Source organism: Sceloporus occidentalis, unplaced genomic scaffold, assembly GCF_023333645.1.
Source record: "Sceloporus occidentalis isolate IW3139 unplaced genomic scaffold, rSceOcc1.0.p SCAF_215, whole genome shotgun sequence".
NCBI lineage: Eukaryota > Metazoa > Chordata > Lepidosauria > Squamata > Phrynosomatidae > Sceloporus > Sceloporus occidentalis.
In genome coordinates, this window is record NW_028317195.1 from 1,281,374 (window position 1) to 1,303,798 (window position 22,425).

The 22,425-nt window shown below is 42.3% G+C and overlaps 1 protein-coding gene across 2 annotated transcripts; it reads right to left on the reverse strand.

Annotated features, from left to right (window-relative positions):
- Nucleotides 1–334: 334 nt before the first annotated feature.
- Nucleotides 335–2,419, reverse strand: LOC149277413 (zinc finger and BTB domain-containing protein 39-like). Of its 2 annotated transcripts, XM_089502993.1 has the most exons (2): nucleotides 2,012–2,419; nucleotides 335–1,960 (listed from the first exon to the last, which is right to left on the reverse strand). In XM_089502993.1, the coding sequence occupies exons 1-2, from the start codon at nucleotides 2,417–2,419 to the stop codon at nucleotides 335–337; spliced, it is 2,034 nt and encodes a 677-aa protein (XP_089359119.1). The 2 variants fall into 2 exon arrangements, with proteins under 2 accessions (XP_089359119.1, XP_089359118.1); XM_089502992.1 differs by having other exon boundaries at nucleotides 335–2,419.
- Between the last annotated feature and the right edge of the window lie 20,006 nt (nucleotides 2,420–22,425).

The following is a 22,425-nucleotide window of genomic DNA, read 5'->3' on the forward strand; positions in this document are numbered from 1 at the left end:
TACACATTCTAACACGTGCAAAACTAACTACATATGCCATGTAACAAATTAACAAAAAATACTCAACATGGATGAATTAATCTTATAAAACATTTAGGAAGTTTTTCAAAAGTACACATAATTAAAACAGAGATTTGAAAACACACACAGAAGAAATACAGACCTCCTTTGAAGCATTTTTATAAAAAAAAAAAAAAAAAAGGAAAGATCAGAACAGGTTTAACCTATTACTCTGTAAAAGCCTGGGGTTAAAAAAAATTTATATATATGAGGGGAAAAAAAGAATATGTGTTTAAAAAATACAGCCCCCTGCTTTGTTCTCATTTCAAACACATCAGCTATCTGTACTCTTGTCTGCTTCTTTGGAGTGAATAGTGTACATGAATGTTTGGTCAATAGTAAAGTCTGAAGGCAGGTTACCCCGGTGCACAGCAATGTGTTCACCCATGAGGTTCAGCGTGGAGCTATAGTGTCCACATACAGTACACCTGTACATCAGGGCTCCTGCATGTGTCTTCAGGTGACACTTAATGGTTGAACGGCCACGGAAGAACTTGTGGCACACTTTGCACTGGTAAGGCTTTTCTCCAGTATGAATGCGCCGATGGTAGTTGAACTCGCTGGTGTGAGAGAAGCTTTTCCCACAGACTTTACATGTGTATTTACTGTGGCCTGCCTGTCCAGTGACTAAGTGGTCATCAACAGTAAAATCATCTGATGCCTTTCTCTTGGAAGCTGCCAGCTGAATTTGTGGGAATTCTGAAAACCCTTGGCGATCTGCTGGGATATTGCTGGAACGGTGCTGCGCTAAATGCTGTCGGTGAGCTGTTTCAGTCTTGAATGCCTGGGAGCAGAGATGACACCGGTACACTGGTTCATCCAGACTTTGGTGGACAGCCATGTGCTTCTCCAACAGGTGGCGATCAAGAAAGCTGCTGGCACAGAGGGAGCAAGAGAAAACAGATATGGACATGTGGGATAAGACATGCCACAAAAGACCACAGAGCGTTAAGTGCCGCTGGTCACACAATCCACAGCAAAGAATTTTAGGATTAAGGTGTTCCAAAGCATGAGATCGTACAGAGTGAAAATCACGTAACATGGTCCTATGACAGGCTCCACAGGGTAGTTCACTACCCAACGCACCAACAAATGTGTTTACTTCACTGGGAAGTGGCTGACCTGGGTGAACAATAATGTTGTGCTCTGATGCTACTGCTTCTTGGCCTCGATGAAGGGTGAGCTGCCACTGGCTGAAAAATTTGTCTTCACACATATCACATGAAAAGAGGAAGATCCCAACATGGGATAAAACATGAGTAACCATAGCACCACGATCATGGAAGCGAGTCTGGCACACCTTACAGCAACCAGTACGCGGGTCCACATGCTCCCGTGCATGTTGTCGGATATGCTGAAGGTTGGGTTCCAGTACTTTCTTACAGACTTGGCAAGGCATTGCTTTGCTAGAGCGACCATCACCCTGACCAAACAGGAGCATCTCATCCTCACTGCCATCACTAAGTTCTATAATTTCCCCGGAAGGTCCCGAGTCCTCATCTCCATCAAACTGCAAATCCTCTTCCTCAAGTTCATCCAGGTGCAGATCACCCATTGCCTCAAAGCCACCAGTAGAATCTTTGGGGTTTACACTTACAGATATATCCCCAGAGAAATACCCACTTTTGCTGTAGTCTCCATTGTGTTGAGCCTTGAAGGACTGACTAGTACTTGTAGGTCCAAATCCAGCATTCACTGAACACTGGGAAGACTGATATCTCCCTGATGTGCTTTGTTCTTCAGTTTTCGCTGGCAGTGCAAAATGTGGTGTTTGGTTTGTACTGGCTTCATGTTCCTCTCCCTTAAAGACACTTGTACCATCAGCCTGCCCTGCAGAATTCTTATCTGTATTCTGATGATTATTATCTGACCCACAGCCTTTCGAATCTGCTTGGTTCTGCTCTGTTGAAGCACAGCTTAAAGTACTTGTGCGACCTTCACTAGAGGAGACTGAGCACTGATTCTTTTGTCCTGAGGAACCTTCTAGATCAGGAAAAGTTGCATGACAAGCTTTAAGCAAATCCTCCATGCCAAGTTTCTCTGCCACTTCATAAATTACTCCCACATTAATCAGGTCAGTAAAGAGCTCAGAAGTGTAAATAAAGCTCAGCACTTTCTCAAAATTTGCGGGGGTGATGAAGTCCACCACATAGGTGCGTGCTATGTCTAACTCAGTGCTTAAGAATAGTTTTTGGAAATAATCAGCTGCAGAGCTCAATACGGCTTTGTGAGCTGCAAAGGAACGGTTCCCCACAACAATGGTGACATCACACAATGTCTCCGACAACCGTGATTTGTTCAGCTCCCGCAACAAATTGTTGGGGTGATCGCTGCTGTTTAGCTTGATCCGCATGCCCATCTTTATTTCCCAATGACCAGAGGCATGCGACGTGCGCTGCTTTAACAAGTGACCCCTCACTTGTTACCTCTTTCAGCTTTGCAAAAGTTCTTCATCCCCATTCGACAAATGACAATAAAATGCCTGAAAAACAAAACAAAAGTTTTTTTTGTTATTTTTTTCTGTGCACAATTATACCTCTGTTTTGGTAGTTGCTATTCGCAGCCATAGAAGGTAGAATTGACCACAGTTTAATAAAGGTAAAATAGAAACATTCTTAAAATCAAATATAATAAAAACTAGGACACTGACTGAAAAACAAAAATCACAAGTTTTGGCGTCACTCATAATGATTTTTGTATACAAGGGGTTTCTTTATATTTGTAAGAGATCTTTTGTTAGTCTCAGTGCACTAGGGAAATGTTCAGTTTTTTTTCTGTTAATCACAAGAACATGTTGTAAAAAAGCAAAAAATATAGAGGCAGTTTTCATAAATTATTTCAACAAAACTTCAAGCTGCGCAAGACACAATTCTTCTTTACATGAGAGCTCTCACCATTTTTTTTTTATTTCAGAGTCATATTTGTATTGTCAACAGGCTATAAGAGCAGCAAAACTTCCAAAAGCCCCTTAGCTACTGTTTTTCCAGTGTGAGTTACCTGCAGTAATTCCAGGGTTCACTACAGTCGAGTGTCACCTTTCCTAGCCAGACACTGTAGTGGTACTAGTCTCATCTGAGGTCATTTTTGTCAAAATATGTAGCTTGCGTAAGGATGTTTGACGTGATTTGTGCCAAAATGTTTAATTATTATTTTGTATATTGTGCCATACTTTGCATAATTGGCATAGTGTTCTGATTTCCAAGAGACTTTCAGAACTAGCTTCACAAAAAGCTGATTATCATAGGTATGTATGCACTTACATAAAACATACAAAAAATGATGTTATAAGTTAATATTTATGCAAACTTTTGGTACAAATACTACATTCATGTTCAATTAATTCAGGGCAACAACACAATGATTTAATAGTATGGTAGAAGTTACCTTAAGTAGTAAAAAAAACCCTTAAATTGGAATAGCCTATCCCACAGTAACATATTTTGTCTCATTCTGCACAAGTTAAAGTGGTACCGTCATTCACAAATTTGTACATGGCATTGCAGGTAAGTATGTCCCTTTAAACATACAGAGTACCCACACTGATTATTGATAGAAATATAAGCCATTGTAAGGAAGTAAAACTTTAATGAGAGTGACAAATAGGTGCAACATCCATCAGAAGTGACATTAAAACAAAATAGATGGAGGAAAAACAAATCAACTTCCATTATATATACTTATTGTATATATGTGGAGGCTATATTTTGGGGGAACCGTTTGCCCTAAAGCCCTACTTTTTATGCTGCTAAACCACTAGACCCTCACTGATTTTCTTCTTCTGTATTAACATACAACTCCCCACACTGCAGCTTGACTGCTTCATGGCACCTATGATGTTTTTAACCACACTAGCTCTCTTACGGGTAGTCAGCGGGGCCAAGTAAAAAATGTAATTAAAATGTTAAAATGTCCCTAGCAGTACCCTGTGCAAGAAGAAGCGCTCCCTGGGTCAGGCAGGTAAGGTGATCGTGCATGTATGGGTTTGCTTTATTTCAGCAAAAACACTGATAAGAACACTTTTACTCTCCTAACAAGCTTCATGCAGTTGTACAAAATATTTTACTACAAGAAGAACGTTTTATAGGCAAGCGTTGCAAAAATTGCTTGAAATAACTACTTAATATTAACTATATAGCTGCGGTTCACAAAATGTACTGCACTTTTTATTACTAAAAAAATGTAAAATGTAAAAAACAATCATTACGGGCATAATCAGGCAATTAAATATTTGAATATGTTCCCCTACCTTTTTACTACCAGAAATCGAGGCTGCTAAATCAAGTTGGTTTTAAGAAGCACGTGCAAATTCTCTGTGACTATTGTAACTCAACAGACTGATTACATCCTATTGTATTGCGGTTTGCCATCAATAAGTTGATCGTTTTGCCGTTACTTTACTCTCAAAATCCCTGATGTCAGCAATCCAGGACGCTAGCAAATAAATCAAAGCATTGCTGCTCCCCAAACTGCAGTTGTGTTTTTCCAAGCCTACACACATGGATTTAACAGCTTACCGTGCTTTTTGCCTATATCTTATAAGTCAAAAAGACCACAACACCGATGATCAAGAACTGCATATAACAAAACAAACAAAAAAAAACTTTTATGTCACAATAAAGGGCTGCAAAATGCATTTTCCTAACCTGAAAGTTTTGTTTTGCATACTCATGTGGACTAAACAATAAAGGAAACATTGGGGGACAGGGGAATCCTCTGTTTTAAATGGGAAAAAATAAATAGAGGCTTAGCACTTATGAGTAGGCGCCATCTTAACATGTTAAGCCTTGTGCCCTTTTCTCCCATTGTTATGAGTGTATACGGGCACATTATTTTATTGCACGTTAAAACACCTTATATTTATCATTAGTGTATTTCTTTTTGCTCAAGAAGGGGGTGCTTGGGTGGAGCCATGGCGGGTCTTCAGCACTCGTTCCCTGGGCAGATCCGTGGATAGGTTGTTACCAGCGGCAGGCACTTGAGGATTGTTAGCATGCAGCCCATTGAACGATTCTTATTTCCACATGGGAACAACTTGATTTCTGTACAGGAGAACATTAACCAGTGCCATCACATGGGTTCCCCAGTGCTAAAAGAGACCCCTGGGAAACTAATATAAAGCTAATCATATAAATATTCTTTGGATTGCTTCTTTTTGTCAAGCCCAGCATTACACCAACAGGCACAACACGGTAAGCCTCAACGCAATGAAGCAGATACATGCCTTAGAGCTTTCTTCACATAAACATTAGTTATGTGCAGGGGTGTAACTAGAAACCACCAGGCCCAACCAACTTCAACAGCTAGTCTGTGTCATTGTTGCCCCTTTTCCCATACTCCTTCCAACATAAAACATTTGTAAACACACAAATTACACACATTTACTCATACTAACACACACACACACAGGTACACATCCACGCTCACACACACGCACACAGGTACACATCCACGCACACAGGTACACATCCACACCCACACACCCACAGGTACACATCCACGATCATACACACACAGGTACACATCCACACTCTCACACAAACACACGCATCCACACAGGTACACATCCACACTCATACACACAGGTACACATCCACATACAGATCAATGGGATCACTTTCTATGCATGTAAAGTGGAGCTAACGTGTAGTAGTTATGTCAGGAGCATAGAGACGTGTTTGTCCAAAACACATCTACTTACTGGGACAAAGGTGCAAATATATAAGAGAGATTCTGCAGAATTAACCCATGCAGTGCCAATAGGACACCACACAGCTATGAAGCACATATAATGGCTGGTGTGTCCCTTTAAATGGCCTAACAGTCCATCAAGCCAACCTGTTCTGCAGTGTTTCACACAGAAAATAATCTGCAGAGGTGAGGGGGCGGGGTTATTTAATAATTAAAGGTACAGGACTATAAAATAAAGTAACCGGTCATTAAAGACCAACTCACACACGGGTTTAAGCACGCCAAACATAATACAATGCATTCGTTAGGAGACGGGAGAAACATATTACTTCCTCGAGTACGCATTAATTCCCATTCTTTGCAACCGTGTAACACGAATGTTGCTATGTGTACAGATACAGATTTATAGACAGACGTAAACGTATAAATTGGCGAATACGCGGTGAGTATCGCATTTAACGCAAATAACGACTTCAGCCGCTGCTTCCTCTCTGCTACATCATTCTTAAGTGAATGAGTGAACGCGCTTAAGATGGCGAGACACTCGGTGAGGAAAAATATCTTACCGGAGTCTCCTCGGTGCCACTCCGGCCGGGCACACAAAGACAGCTCGGTGCGTACGGCCTCCGCCGCCAATGACGAAAGCACCACGGATGCAGGTAAGGAGGACATTATCGCGCCCCCTCTGAATTTAGAACAGTGCCATCTGGTGGCTGGAGGATTTATTGCAGTTTTTTTTGTTTAAAGTGACTGGGTAATCGTTTGTACAAATAGCTGTAAAAACAAGCTTATTACCGGTATTTATAAAGCAAATAAACGATAATAATCCATGTACACTGGGATTTCTTAAAAAAAAATAAAAACCCGTAAGATGTGTCAATAAGTAAAACGGTACGTGATATACCTTATTTTTTTCTACTACTCAAAGACCAAAAACATTACATTTGTGTCATTTGTGAGAATTTAGTGTCTAATATATTTTAAAGTGTATCACATGAGAAGCAAAGTTGGAAGGAGGAAAATACATATATAAATATATAATATATATGGAACCAGAATACTACCTCAGGCCAGGGCACACAGCACATGGCAGCGGAGACATCAACTGCAATAAACCTACAGAATAAATCAGTGTGCCACAACAACACAAATCAAAGGAAAACTCTATCTGTCCTTCAAATATTACCCGAGTTTTGTCTAAAGGCTATCTTGTACAGCGGGCATTTACTTTCAAGGGACCCATGTATAAAGTGGCTATAGAGGCAAAAGGTGATCATTGTTGACCTTGTTTGCATTCGCCTACCCATGCGTGGCTGTGGTAGCACCATGAGATTTCTGAGGGAAAAAACGAGCCTTTTGGCTTGTCTGGTGTCTGTAGATGAGTGTTTAATAAGGCTTCTACTATATATATATATATATATATATATATATATATATATATATATATGTGTGTGTGTGACAGCTTCACCTCTTTGCAGGATCTTTTCTCCCAAGGAAAGGCCTGAAACCATGTTTAAAATATGTATGCTTTTATTTGATAGGACTTTCTCAGAAATAAAATAAACCAAAACATTACTTAGCTCCCACTTTGAGCTCTGACTAAACAATACATTAGCTAACTATATAGGTAGGACAGCTAGTCTGTTCCAAACCACAAAACACCAGATATGCAAAGTCCCAAAATAAGTTCTTTTACTTCACAGAAGTACCTTAAGTCCCGGAGCAATTTTGCCATTTCTGGTATGTCTGTTCAGCAATTTTTCCCCTTTCCTGCAAATAGCGTACCCATAAAAACTATATATTGTTTTTTCAAGGAGAGAGGGCTTTCTCTCCCAGACTATCCTATCAGGGGAATTTGGGCACATAGACTACTCCTCCATAACTGACATAGGGCAGGACTCCAAAAGACTTAAAAACTGCTACCCAGAAGAATGACCCCTTCTTTGGCGGTTTCACCAGGCGTTCATCCTGCTCTGTCCGAGATTATTAAGCAGAGATGGCAGCACCCAGAAAAAAGAATTAACCTGTCTAGGCGTGTTCAGCACCATTCCCCTTTAAGGAGGACTTTACAGAGTTTTGTGCAACTCCTTTGGTGGATACATCAGTTATGAGGGTCTCCAGAAAAACCACACTACTGCTTGAAGATTGTTCGCGTTTCTCTGATCTCATGGAGAAGAAACCTGATGCAGCCGTAAAAAAAAAAAAAAAAGTCTTTTGAGGCCTCTGCTTCTGTTTTCAAGCCAGCTATAGCAGCCGCTTCAGTATCCAGAGCCGGTCTGATCTGGCTTTCCCAGATTGAGGAAGATGTGGCCGCCAAGACCTCTAGAGACGTTATCCTAACGAATGTAGCTGCTGTTAGAGTGGCTGTGGATATCCTCTGCGATTCATCTATCTCGACCATCAGAATGACAGCCAGAGCTTCTGCCCTCTCAGTTGTGGTTAGACGAGCTTTGTGGCTAAAAGCCTGGGCAGCGGACAATGCCTCAAAAAATAGATTTCTTAATATCCCCTTTAGGGGTAAGACTCTGTTTGGTGAGGAGCTGGAGTCCCTTCTGGAGAAGACTACGGGGGATAAACATTGGATGCCTCAGCGAAAAACCTGCTTCCAACAGACGGCTGCAGTCCTTTCGGCCATACTTCCGGGGCCAGTCCAGAGGCTATAGTTCAAGATCCTCTCGCTCCCCTCGGGAGCAGGGCTTCCATGCAGACCCCATTGTGGAATGGGTAGAGCTGACAGCTTCTCCTTCCCCCAAAGCGCCCCAGGACCCCAAGAGCTCCGCATAACGCCACTCTCATTCCTGTGGGAGAGAGGCTCCAGTTTTTCAGAGACTCTTGGTTCTCCATCACTCGGGACCCCTGGGTAAGAACCATCATATCTCAGGGTTACTGGCTTCAGTTTCTTCACAGAACGTTTCTTAATTTCCCACCTCTCAGGATCGGGCGAAACAGACTTGCCTGTTGTCCACCATTCAGCAGTTTGTAAAGCTACAGGCCCTGGTTCCCGTTCCTTAGCTGGAGCAAGGTCGAGGATCTATTCTACTGTCTTTCTGGTTCCCAAAGAAACAGGAGGTTTTCGTCTGATCATAGACTTACGTTTCCTGAACAGTCACCTCAGGTATGTCCAGTTCAAGATGGAAACCATGAGATCCACTCTAGACACCTTATGCCTCCACCACTTCATGGTCTCTATAGACCTCAAACATGCCTATCTGCATGTTCCTGTTCATCCATCTCATCAGCAGTTTCTACGCATTGCTGTATCTCAGGGTTCGGGCATCCGACATTTCCAGTTCCAGGCCCTTCCGTTTGGTCTATCGGCGGCCCCCAGAGTCTACACAAAACTCCTGGCAGTAGTGGCGGCTCATTTCAGGCTTCAAGGAATTTCGGTCATCCCTTACCTGGATGACTGGCTTATCCATGCTTGTTCGGCCCCTGTTCTACGTTCTCACCTTACCAGAGTGGTGAGCACCTTGCAGGAGCTAGGCTGGATGCTGAACTAGGAAAAGTCCAGCACTGTTCCATCTCAACAGATTGTGTTCCTGGGAGTCCGCCTGGATTCCCACTCGGGGAAGGCCTAATTCCTTCCTCCTTCCAAGATCGACAGGATTTGTCTACTGGTCCAAAAGGTTCTCTCTGCCCCCAGAAGCTCCATAAGAACGTGCATGTCTCTCTACTGGGAAGAATGGCCTCCACAAGATATGCAGTCCCTTGGGCCTTGGCCCACATGAGGATTCTGCAGAACTTTATCCTCCATCTTCTAGAGGGAAGTCTATTCACCTTGGACAAGCTTGTCGTTCTCCCATCTCATGTCAGAACATCCCTCACCTGGTGGCTTCAAAGGGACATCCTAGCTGCAGGGAGGAGCTGGTCAGTATCAGCCAAAGAGCTCCTCACCACCGACGCGAGTATCAGAGGATGGGGAGCAACGTATCTAGACAGATGAGTTCAAGGTCTCTGGTCTTCAGCTGTTTGACTTCTTCCTTATGTTATGTAGAAGGGTTGAACTTGATGGACTTAGGTCTTTTTTCAACCTTATTTACTATATAACTATGTAACTATATGTAAGCCACATAGGTTTTAATTTGCTTATTTTGTATTTGTTATGCAAGGGAATATGCTTATACATTTATTTTGTTAATGTTAGTTCCATGTCTGAGAATAATTCATTTTAGTCAAATAGCTCCTGGGTCGCCCATAATCTGTTGAAATTGGCCTTCCTACAATTCAGCATTTGCTTTTGTGAATTAATCTCAAATGTTACCATGTTATGATCACTTTTCCCTTTGGGAGATTTGCTGAGAAAGCGTTTCTGCACCTCTCTTTTTCAGTGAGCCTATCTGCATTATTCTGGTCTTTCCCTAGACTTGCACAAAAGGGCTGAGTCAAGAAAATAGCCACTCCCCTGTTCTACAATGGGAGGAGAGGCTCTGCTCTTTTGCAGAAGTTCAACAGTTGTCCACGCACAGTTGTCCACGCACAGTTGTCCATGCACAGTTGTCCACGCACAGTTGTCCAGGCACAGTTGTCCACGCACAAGCATACAAAGAAAGACGACTTTTTGGAGCAGCAGACGAAGAGAGAAAACAGAACAACAAGCAAAAGACGCAGAGCTGCAAAGCAAGGAGACAGGGACACGGAAGCACTGAGAGACTGTGAATGAGAGTGTGAGAGAACGTGAGCGAGAACTTCTATGTTAACAGCCATGTACATGCAGAATGGGCGGCAAAGACATAGTTTGCCTAGGGTGCTAGAAATAAAGAATACCTGAAAAAGATAGACAAACATATCTTTAGAAACTCGCCTATGTTTTGTATCCATTTAAGTGTTATAATACACTTTTTCAATTTTTACAAAATTTTATACTGCTGTGTATTCAGCAGTTATTACCTTAATTGCTCTATTCCACAATAGATGATTGTGTATTTCAATGAGGTCTCCTGAAAAGAAAGCAGGAAGGCTCATTTCACTTAGATTCGCTTTGTATCAAATTGTTTTGTTTTTTTAAATGATTAGTAATTGCAGTCATTTACAACTACATGAATGATATTTCCTCTGAAATACAGAACTAGATCGACCTATAAATGCTACAGAATGCTGAATTTACTGCATACGCCATACCTTCCAACATTTCAGGTGCCTGAAATGGGACATCTTTATTGGGGAGTGTAAATGAGGGGCAAGGGACAGGACAACCGGCCTGACTTACATGCCCTTCTAACTTGCAATGCACTGAAGGGATATGATGTCATATCAATGCTCTCTCTTTTATTGTGTTAGTTTTGAAAGGCACAGACCTGGATGAATTTTATAGTTCGGTGGGACAGTCGGGTGAGATCATCTGATCTCCCTAATTGACAGATAATCTCCACTGGCCACAAAAGTGGGGCAGCTCAGCGGTACGGTGTGTCCTATGCATGATTGGAGAACGTAGGAGGTATGCATAAGCATATCCACTTCTCGTGGTCAAAAGACATAAGCTTGAACATAGGCCATGGGCCCTATCATACATTGGATACCAAAATGTGTTGTTTATCGATTAAACATAACAAGCTAACTGTAGACGGAAACTAAACTAACCATTGGCTATGTATATGTGCACAGGACTTTAAAATCAAGAAAAAGGAGTGCAATGGTGTCACCACATGACCTGTCCCAGTGTTAAGTCCAAAGTAGATAGCAGCCAGTATCAGAGAAGAAAATTGTGAAAACATAGCTGCCAAAAGCATCAAGGTAATCTGCCAGCCATTCAAACAATTGTCCTGGTTATTTAAACATATACAATAGACATGTGCATTTGAATTTGCACGAATTGCAATTTTAATGAAATTTGCCATATGAATCTCTGAAAATGAGGAGGGACCCCCAACGAAAAAAACAAAAAAAAAAACAAAGCAAAGAGCTCCTACTTTTGTTTGAATGTTGTTGTTTTTCCCTCACTCTAATTCAGAACCTTAGGGAGCCACCTAATGTCATAAGATGTCCATGTGATTAAGAAACATATTTAAGTTATTTTTATAAACAAAAACATGTTTATTACCAATACCTTCTCGGGGCTGCAAAGAGAGGGACTAGCCAAGTATAGAGCTTGCACCAGTTAGACCTTCAAGAGATGGGTAGTGAGCTTGGAGTATGTAGGACTTGCACAAAGAGTGGGTGTGACCAAACACAGCTCCTCCACCTGGAATTAGAAGACACTAGCCATGTGGGCAGCCATGTATATGCCCCATTCACTGGCGTAACTACAGGGGTCACAGCGGTCACATTACGTTGCATGACCCAGCGGTGTAACTGTGCAAGCAGCCGGACAGAAAGCTGCACAAGCTGTGAGAGGTAAGTGGGGGCAGGCATGCGGGAATGTTTGTATGTTTGTTAGCATGGATGTCTAATTGTGTATGTATGTGAGCATGGACGTTCAGTAAAACCATTTTTATCAATTCTAGCCCCTAAATGCATCTGCTTTGCTGTGTGTAAATGACATAGGCACTGGCACTAGCATTGGAATGGTACTGAAAATTTAAAGGTGTTTGTCTTAGACGGACATTCTTTAAAGGAGGTTTTTGCCCAGCCATGATCATTGGATCTGGACCACAATTGAAACTTTTTCATCTTACTCCATTTGTGAACTATGGAGTTGAGATTATTTATCCAGGTATCTAGATATTTATAGCTAAATAACATACAAAGTAATATTTCCAATTTAAGGGGAATGTAACTACTTACTGTTGTTCTGAAGGGGATTTAGGGTATGTTAGATGATACAATAGAAAGTAATAGATTTCAGTTCACGTCAATTTAGGATTCTACTCCCTGAATTCAATATGGATCATAAAGGAGCATCCCTGTGCAAGAAGGTTTCAGCTTGTGTTGCATGATGCACAGCTCATTTAAAGAGGTAACTTTCAAAAAATCTAACAATTTAAGTATGCATTATCCAAACTATTCTTGCAGAAGAAGCTCACTGGGGTTTACTCTTCATGGTGTACCCAGTGAGGGGAAAATGCAATTCTCCTGCAAAGTCATCTCCCTTGTTTGTGAATAAACCCCTTAGTATTTATTGACAAGAATTACCCTGTTTGTATTTTCCCAAATAGCATGCATTGTTTAGTTATTAGAATATGAGACTTTTGTTTCATTTTATTACTCCACTAACTGCCCTTTTCTGAAACCTGAAAGCATTAGAAAGCATGTGTCTGGTACATGCCTGGTCACACCCCAAAATAAGTCACTTAAGCAGCAGCCAATCACATGTATACTAGCAAAACATCAGGTGTCAGCATACATGTGATTGGCTGCATGCCATTTATTTCAATGGGAGCACATCTCCCTTTGACTGTGCATGTACAAGAAACATACCACAATATGCTTCCTTCTTTCAGTGGAGGCAGCATAAGGAGGATTAAAATGAGACAGAAGTCTTGTTTTCTAACTCCAATGACCACCAAATGCCTGGACAGATTAGCATGCAGTGAAATTTACTAGAATCATAACTGGGAACTTGTGGGCTCCAGCTACCCAGAGCCTACGCTTGTGGGACTGCCATCAATGGGCAGACCCAATGACATCAATGGGCAGACCCATGGACGTCAGGGGCATTCCCGCTGATGTCAGTGGATATTCTGACCAACGTTAGTGGGCGTTCCCACTGACATTGAGGGAAACAGCCCCATTTAAAGAGGAAATGGACAAGGAATCGGGTGTGTCAGGACTAGTCTCCCGTGACCTGGAGGATTCGGGTGTTGACTTACAGAACCAGCGAAGCAGTGCTTCTCCCGATGTTCTAGGAGCCAAACCTGGAGAGTTCTCAGGTGTGACTAGAATCCATCCAAATTGGATGACACTTAATGAAACTAGGGCTGGGATGCTCCTTTAAAGAAGCATGCGTGTAAAATCAGGCTGTCTCGGCAATGTCGGGCTGGTAGCTGGATATGCATGTGTGCGGCCGGGCATATTTAGCCATCACCCCACTGGGAATTTGCCCAGTGTACCAAATGCCAGTCTGGGCCTGTGTTTAATGAAGTCAGCTCCAGCCTCTTCTTTATGCAGAATGTTTCTTTCTGGGTGTAATCCTCTGTGGAGGCATTTGGCTCTGTGCCTTTTAGGTCAATGGCCCAGTTACCCAGCTTAACAGGTTAGCGTGACATTTTTTTTAACATGTATAACATTTTCCTTGGTTATCTGGGTGATCCACTATATGACACTTTTTACACTTTTATTCTACTAAACTTGGCCTTTTTGCAAAATTGGTATTGTCATCCCCTGTTAACTAGGTATTTCATAAAACATCTGCTTTTCTTTATTGGTATTAAATAAACAGGATAATGCTCAATACCACCGAATGTCCCAATACATTGTTAGATTACGTACTGATCACAAGATGGCTCTGCTGTCAAATTTTTTTGCATTGTGGTGGAGCTTTAGACTTGTGTAACTCCAGAAATCATATTGTAAAGAGAAGATATAATTTGAAAAGTTACTCTTTATTGTACTTCTTTACTATAAGAAGCTTCATTACTATAAGTGGTCAACGTAACCCTACCTACAAAAAAGGCATTTTAAATTATTTGTAAAACAATAATGAAATAAAACAGTTACCTTTAGTAGAATAGACCGGTTCCCCCATCCCAATTCCAGGAGACATCAGGCCCCCAAGAACCCTCTTTGGAGCCAACACTAAATTTTGTCAGAACCAAAAAAGTGGGAAGCAAAATTAAAACTAATCAAAAACCAAATGAAAAGTATGTCCAAGTTTTTTTTGTTACATTTGCACAAGTCTACTGAAATTATACAGAGGCAAATTAATATTTTCCTCCTTTAAATCAATACCTTATTTATACATATTAATATATATCTTTCTTGTAGACTTGTGCATCAGATTCGTACAAATTTTTTTTTTTTTTTTTGTAAATCAAAATTTTATTGATTTTGTCTATAAAGGCGGAAGGGAGGGATATACAGAAAAAAAGGGGGGGGGCCTGACGCAGCAGGACGAGGCATAGTACAGAATTAACAAGAAACAAAAAGAAACAATAAAAGAGCAACAATAAAGTACCGGACATGGTAGAAAGTACACAGCAGGGTAGTAACATAAGATACATGGCTTGGTAAGGCGCTGTATGCAATCCAGAGCTCAGCAGAAAACCCAAAAATCAATCTACACCCATTCATGTAGAGGCCCCAGCCACAAAACGACGGATTCGTACAAATTTCCATTGTAATGAAATTTGTCAATTCGCAATAACGTGCGAAAACCCTTTCTTACAAAGACACAATAGAGTTTAACAGCTTGAGATCACTGCGTCCAACGGAAGTTCGTTCCAGAGCTTTACAGTTTTTGCTGTGAAGAATATTCTCTCTGGAGTGCTGGCTTCCCTAATTGTAAAAAGCAGTCTGTCCTTAGGTCAAACATTTTCCCTGCAAGAGCCTCAAATGTATTTGTGCATTAAAATATGGTTACCCTGTAGGTAAGGTTACCCAGACTCTGTTATTGGTGGCAAAGTATCTTAGTACATATGTGAGTGCATGTATGAATTGACAAGCAAAGACCGTAAGTGGATGCTATTGAATAGGAGATGTCTTGGTAGACCAGCACCTCATGGTGTTCATACATGTGGCTGCCTGCTACTGAATGCATTGTGTAAGCTCATATATATATATAAATGTATGTGTGCCCACCCTCCTTTTTAAAATGTTCAGCTTCAAGCCCACTAATCATTGAACCCAGCACTGTCTATATCTCAGTTACACTAAAGAATTAGGCATTGTGTGTGGCATGGGCACCAAAAGCAAGTGCCTTGATTTATAATCCCCTCGTCATTGGTGGTAGTTTTTTGTCAGGTTTGGTTCCGTACCAGGCCCGGACTGGCCATCGGGCAAACCGGGCGTTTGCCCAGTGGGCCAGGCAGGATTGACTTAGGGGCTGATGGAGCTGCAGCTCCAGGCCCCTACATTAAAATAGGCCCAGTCAGGACCGAACTGACTGGGCCTATGCGGCCTCTACGGCCGCATTAACGCAGGGCATAAGGGGCACCTGCCCCTTAAGCCCGCCGCAACTGCGACCGGGTCCGCCACTCTAAGGGGTCGGGAAGCCCCCACCAGGGCCGGCCTTACGGGTGTGCGGCCACACAGGGTTTAAATTAAAACATCAGGGTTTTTTTTTTTACTTTATTTAACATCCTCCATGTTAAATAAAGTTTTTGTTAACTTTATTTAACATGGAGGATGTTAAATAAAGTTAAAAAAAACCCCCTGATGTTTTAATTTAAACCCTGTGTGGCCGCACACCCGTAAGGCCGGCCCTGGTGGGGGCTTCCCAAAGATGGTACATGAAGGGTGGGCTTTAACAATAAATAAATATGGGCTGCTCGGGCTTGAATGCCCGGGCCTATTTTTGGTCCCAGTCCGGGCCTGTTCCGCACCCCTGACCTTCTAATTGGACCAAGACTGAGATGGGTGTTTCTATACAGTGTTACTGCTTAGCTTTCCTGCATTTTTGTCCATATGTATAAAGAATCATTGAGTGTTGAGTTATTTTGTCGTTTTTCCCAGAATAAAGTATTTCCACCTAGTCCATTAATTCAGTTAGCAAAACCTAATCTAGTGCTTTTACAAAGAAAAATATATGCAACTGCACAGAAATTGATGTGCTACTGCTTCAAACAGGCACAGTCTGACTGATGTACAATGCTGGAACAGAGCTATTCAAGCAATTCTCAAGAAATTGAGGTATTTTCATGTTAAACCACTTTGTGTAGAGACACTTATCTACTATTTTTTTCTTTCATGTAATAATATCCAGCACTTTGGGGAATGTGTTATTATTATCAGCGCAAGTATGATTGTTACACAGTGCATAATGTCCTCACGCACACATAGCAACTCGGTGGCAACAAAATCAAATTTCTACAATTTTTTGTTTCTTGCTCTTTGAAACTTGCATAGGGCTCTAAAACTTATATAATGCAAAAACAATGTCATGCACTCGCAACAATCTAATAAAAATTGTCCAGGTGCCCTCAGCTAAATTTAATATAGTGTTTAACTCCCTTTAATTCTTGTTCATCATCACAACTGGAAACGTTTTTTTATTTTAGAATTTCTTTACATGAACTATTTGACCACAAGTACACTTACTGGCCACTTTATTAGGTACACCTTGCTGGTACCTGGTTGGACCCCCTTTCGCCTTCAGAACTGCCTTCATTCTTCGTGGCATACTTTCTACAAAGTGCTGGAAACATTGCTCAGATATTTTGGTCCATATGGACATGATGGCAACACGCAGTTGATGCAGATTTGTCGGCTGTACATCCTTGATGCAAATCTCCTATTCCACCTCATCCCAAAGGTGCTCTATTGGATTGAGATCTGGTGACTGTAGAGGCCATTGGATTATAGTAAACTCATTGTCATGTTCAAGAAACCAGTTTTAGATGATGTGAGCTTTGTGGCATGGTGCATTATCCTGCTGGAAGTAGCCATCAGAAGATGGGTGCACTGTGGTCATAAAGGGATGCGCATGGTCAGCAACAATACTCAGGTAGGCTGTCACGTTTAAACAATGCTCAATTGTTACTAATGGGCCCAAAGTGTTCCATTGACTAATTTTGGTGAGCCTGTTCGAATTAGAGCCTCAGTTTCCTGTTCTTAGCTGACAGAAGTGGCACCCGGTGTAGTCTTCTGTTGCTGTAGCCCATCTGCTTCAAGGTTGCCATCTGCTGTTGTGTGTTCAGAGATGGTGTTCTACATACCTTGGTTGTAACCAGTGTTTTTTTGAGTTACTGTTGCCTTTCTGTCATCTCGAACCAGTCTGCCCATTCTGCTCTGACATCAACAATGCATTTTTGTCAACAAAACTGGCGCTCACTGGATATTTTCTCCTAGACATGGTTGTACGTGAAAATCCCAGTAGATCAGCGGTTTCTGAAAATACTCAGACCAGCCTGTCTGGCACAACAACCATGCCATGTTTAAAGTCACTTAAATCCCATTTCTTTCTCATTCTGATGCTCGGTCTGAACTTCAGCAAGTTGTCTTGACCACATCTACATGCCTTAATGCATTGAGATGCTGCCATGTGATTGGCTGATTAGCTATTTGTGTTAACAAGCAATTGAACAGGTGTATCTAATAAAGTAGCCAGTGAGTGTATGTGACCATTCCAAAACCATGGGCATTAATATGGAGTTATTTCCTGTCCCCCTTTGTGTCTATAACAGCCTCCACTCTTTTGGTAATGCTCTCCACAAGAAGTGTGCATATGAGAATGTATACCCATTTATTCAATAGAGGATGTGTCAAGACAGGAACTGATGTTTGACAAGAAGGCTTGTTTCACAGTTGGCGTTCCAATTCACCGCAGAGGTGTTCAATGGGGTTAAGATCAAGGCTCTGTGCAGGCCTCTTGAGTTTCTCCAAACTCATCAAACCATGTCTTTATGGACCTTGCTTTGTGCACAGGGACACAGTCATGCTGGTACAGGAAAGGGCCTTCCCCAAACTGGCAGCACAAAGCTGTAAGCATAAAATTGTCTAAACTGACTTTGTATGCCGTAGGAGTAACGCTACTCCAAACTGGAACTAAGGAGCTTAACCTGAAAAACAGCTCCAGACCATTATCACTCCTCTGCTAACTTTTCAGTAGGCACTATGCATTCTGGTAGATAGGGTTCTCCTGCCATCCATCAAACCCAGATTCGTCCATCAGATTTTCAGAATTGAGTTGTAGTGTGCTTTATACCACTCCAGTCGATGCTTGGCATTATGCATGGTAATCTCTGGTTTGTGCGCAGCAGCTAGGCCATGAAAACGATTTATTTCAATTTATACAAATTTCTGAAAACAAGGCGATACCCCCACATTATGAACGAAATTGAAGCAAAATGCTCAGAATTTTCTTTCAAGGTTTATGAGTGCTTTCACTAGCACACTTACACTCTTATTCGCATTCTCTAAATTTCTTTCGCTCTCTCTCATGCTCTCGAAATGTCTCCCTACTTTCTTCACCGACCACTTCCATGTCTCGCATCTCTGCTTTTTCTCTATCGTATTTTAGTTGTTCATCTTTGTTCTTCTGTCTTCCATTTTCTTTCTTCGCATCTCTGCAGATATGACTTCCCTGTGAACATCCACTAAAGCTGTGGATCTTTCAGTGATGTCCTCTCCACCAATTGGAGAATTGGTGAGAGGACGTTACTGGAAGCTCCTTCATTTTTGTGGAAGTTCATGGTAGGTTATTTTTGGGCAAAATGGCAGAGCTTCCGGGAACACCTTCTCCCCTGATCCTCCAATCGTGGAAGAGGGTGTCACTGGAAGCTCCACCATTTTTGCAGAATTTAATAGGGGGTTATGTTCGGGCAAAATGGTGAAAATGGCGGCCATTTCTAGGAAGTCTACTGGAAGGCCATATCCACAGAGAAGCAGACAAAGAAGTAAGAAGTATGAAAGACACTGTGCTGTGAGAAACAAACACGGAAGTGGTGGGCAAAGAATGCAAGGAAACATTCAGAGAGCATGACAGTGAATGACAATGTGAGAGTGTTAGTTCTGAAACTGGATCCCTGTTTACCTCTCCAAAGCTGCTGCAGGGCCTGGGGTAAGGGCAAACTAATGATCCAGCATCCTTGTGGTCAGGGGCGTGCTGGGCCGGGTGGCCGGCAGACGAACATTCATGGCAGCCGCAAAGTTAAAAACTAAGCGGCTGCCACCGGGACTGTCCGCCGTGCCTCCAAAAACGATGCGCGGCAACTGTGGCTATGGCTGTGCGTCGGGACTTGATGTCAAATCCCGGCGCACAACACTGAAGCCACGCCCACCGTCTTCCGCGCTCTCTGCACCGGAAGGACGGGACACAGAAGAGGAAGAATGAAGAGGAGGAGGAAAAGTGACAGTGCCAGAGGAAAGGTAGGAAAATATTAGTAAGTGTGTAAGAGTGATGGGTGTTATGCTATAGTTTATGATGAATGTTTGTGAATGAGGGTTTGAGATTGCATGGAAGTGTGGGGGGATAGCATGGCATAGGGGGGCTGTCTAGGCATGATAGGAGTGTGATTGCTGTTATCAATTTTTTTTTTGTCCAACTGTGGTGTGTTAAAAGTAAATTACATACCAAAATTGGACAGAAAAATTCAATAACAGTAAAAATATATTTCTTTTTGGTTTTGGCCAAATGAATGCAGAATTTTCAGTTTCGGTCCAGAATTTTCATTTCGGTGCATCCCTACTATGTACTAAGCCAGTCACTGAAGTGTTAGTCCTACACCACGTCAATGTTTGGCTTAGTATATAGTGATAGGGGTTGTACTGCAGTATTGTCAGTGTCTGGCTCAAAGTATTGGCACACATTGACGGTGGTACCGCATAATCCCTAAGTATATAATGTTAGCAGTTATGCTGTACCACCGTCAATGTGTGCCTCAGTATATAATGATAGCAGTTTTGCTGTACCCCTGTCAGTGTTTGCCTAACCATAGAAACTATGCAGTTTTAAAGTGTGTGTGGGGGAGTGCCACATACAGGATCTGCCACAGGTGCCAAATACTCTAGGTACGCCCTTGCGTCGTGCGGCAGTCAGGCCCAATGGCCATTCCTCAGCTCTTCGTCCCACGTCTTAAAAGGGGTGGGATAAAGAGCTGAGGCACAGCTATTGGGCGGCACGGTATGTGCACGCCAGCCGCTTTAATTTCATTAGGCGTCGGTGGAGTGACTGCCGCACGGCGGCCGCTTTTAATGTCGCTCGCAGCCGCTTTGGTGGCGCAATGGGCCACTTGACTAGACTTGCCCCCCAGGCTTTAGGCTGCCAGCCCTCCCCTGCTTGTGGTGACGGGGTCCTTATGCGGCAGGTCTCCAAACAGCTTCCAGTCCTCCTTCGCCAAAGCCCTGGCTTTTTCTGTCCCTGCACGCGTCCCTGATGCTAGTGAGAATCTACAAGGGGCGGATCCAGCTAATCCAGACAGCACAGCAATGAAGGCAGACTGAAGGGACTCTGTAGGTCAATGTCAAGGAGAGAAGTTACCTAGTTTTGACCCTAGCAGCACTATAAAGAACCTTAATACCCTCTAGTTAATGCTCAGTAGTTCCGTTGGCTCTGCTACAGTGAGCTTCCTGTTTTATGTTATAGTTATTGTCTTGTTGCTGTGATTTCCACCTTTGCCTGATTAATCGTTTGTGAATCTTGCTGCCTGCCTACCTACATTGTCTGGTTTAACCTCTTATATTGTTGCTGCTTATCCTGGATTCAGTTCTGCCAGCGTCTGGTATTGGACGAAATTAATTTCTGAATTTAAAAAGCCCCCAATTTTTGTCCAAAATGAATGAGTAGGAAACAGAGTTCCCTGACTGAAAACTAATGGGCCAAATCATTTTTATCCCATTTGCACGTCTAATGTAAAACCATTTCATGAAACTTCTGATGCACACTGCTTGTGCTGATGTTGCTTCCAGAAGCAGTTTGGAACTCCAGAATGAGTGATGCTAAGGAAGACTTTTACTTGGCTGAGCTGTTGTCACTCCTAGACTCACATTTCACACTAATAGTGCCTACAGTGGACTGTAGAAGATCTAGCAGGGTGGAAATTTCACAAACTTATTTGTGGCAGAAGTGGTATCCTACAACAGTGCCACATTTAAAGCCACTGAGCTCTTCAGTACGCCTAGGTGATTGCTCACTAATTAGGAGGGGGGTCCACATGCTTTTGATCACATAGTGCATGTAAGTACCTTCTATAATAATGACTTTTCTCTGTCATTCCCCCTTGATACACTACCCTAATGAATATACCATACCTTAGATTGCTGCAATACATTCCTTATTACTCTGTTTAATCCAGTATTATTCAGGGGAGGACCAACACCTTCTGGTTTGGAGTGCTATTAAATCTAAGTGCCCCCTCTGGTCTCTGCCCACTCTTGTAAGTAACTCACATACACACACTCTTACATACATACTTGCCATGCACGGAATTTGTCTTCTGGGGGTGTTGCCCCCCCATGCCAGCCCACCCATCATATTGCTTTCAACTTGATAAAAGGTGGTATGTACTCTTGAAAGCTCACGCTAAAAACTAAATGTTGGTTTTGCCACTGGACAATTCCACGCATTTTGTGCGCACCATGGAGCACCATGGAGCAACTGCCCAGTATGCCCAAAACATTTGAATGGCATCCTTAATGTTGGGCTGGTAAGAGAGATCCGTGTTCTCCCCAACCAGCCCTGGAGGCTGCAGTTGCTAATCGGGCGGCTGCGAGCCCCCTCGCAGCTGCGCCCGAGGCGAGTGCCTCTCTCGCCTCACCCTTCCTACGGCCCTGCCATTTGTTTTTTTTGCACATGCAGGTGAATCATTGCATTTTAGAATTCTAAGAAGAAAATACAAAAAAACACAGAGATTGTATGTAAAAATATTATTATTTTTGAATGTGATCTGTATTATAGTTTCCTTAAGCTACATAATGTGTTTTTAAAACAAATGGTATGGCAATATGCACAAAGGTAAAGCATCGTGATCTTACAGGATATAGGGAAATAACTTTAAACAGAGCAAGTAAAGATTTCCTTCTTTAACATTAGTTCAGTGTATGAGTCACCACTCGTCTCTGTTTTTGCTTTTTAATTATTTCCATTGGTGGTAAATTGCAATGTTGACTGATCAGTTCAGATTGCATGTACATTTTAGTCCCAGTCAC

Coding starts and splice junctions, on each gene's coding strand:
- LOC149277413 (XM_089502992.1), bottom strand. CDS start 2,419: ATGGGCATGCGGATCAAGCTAAACAGCAGCGATCACCCCAACAATTTG.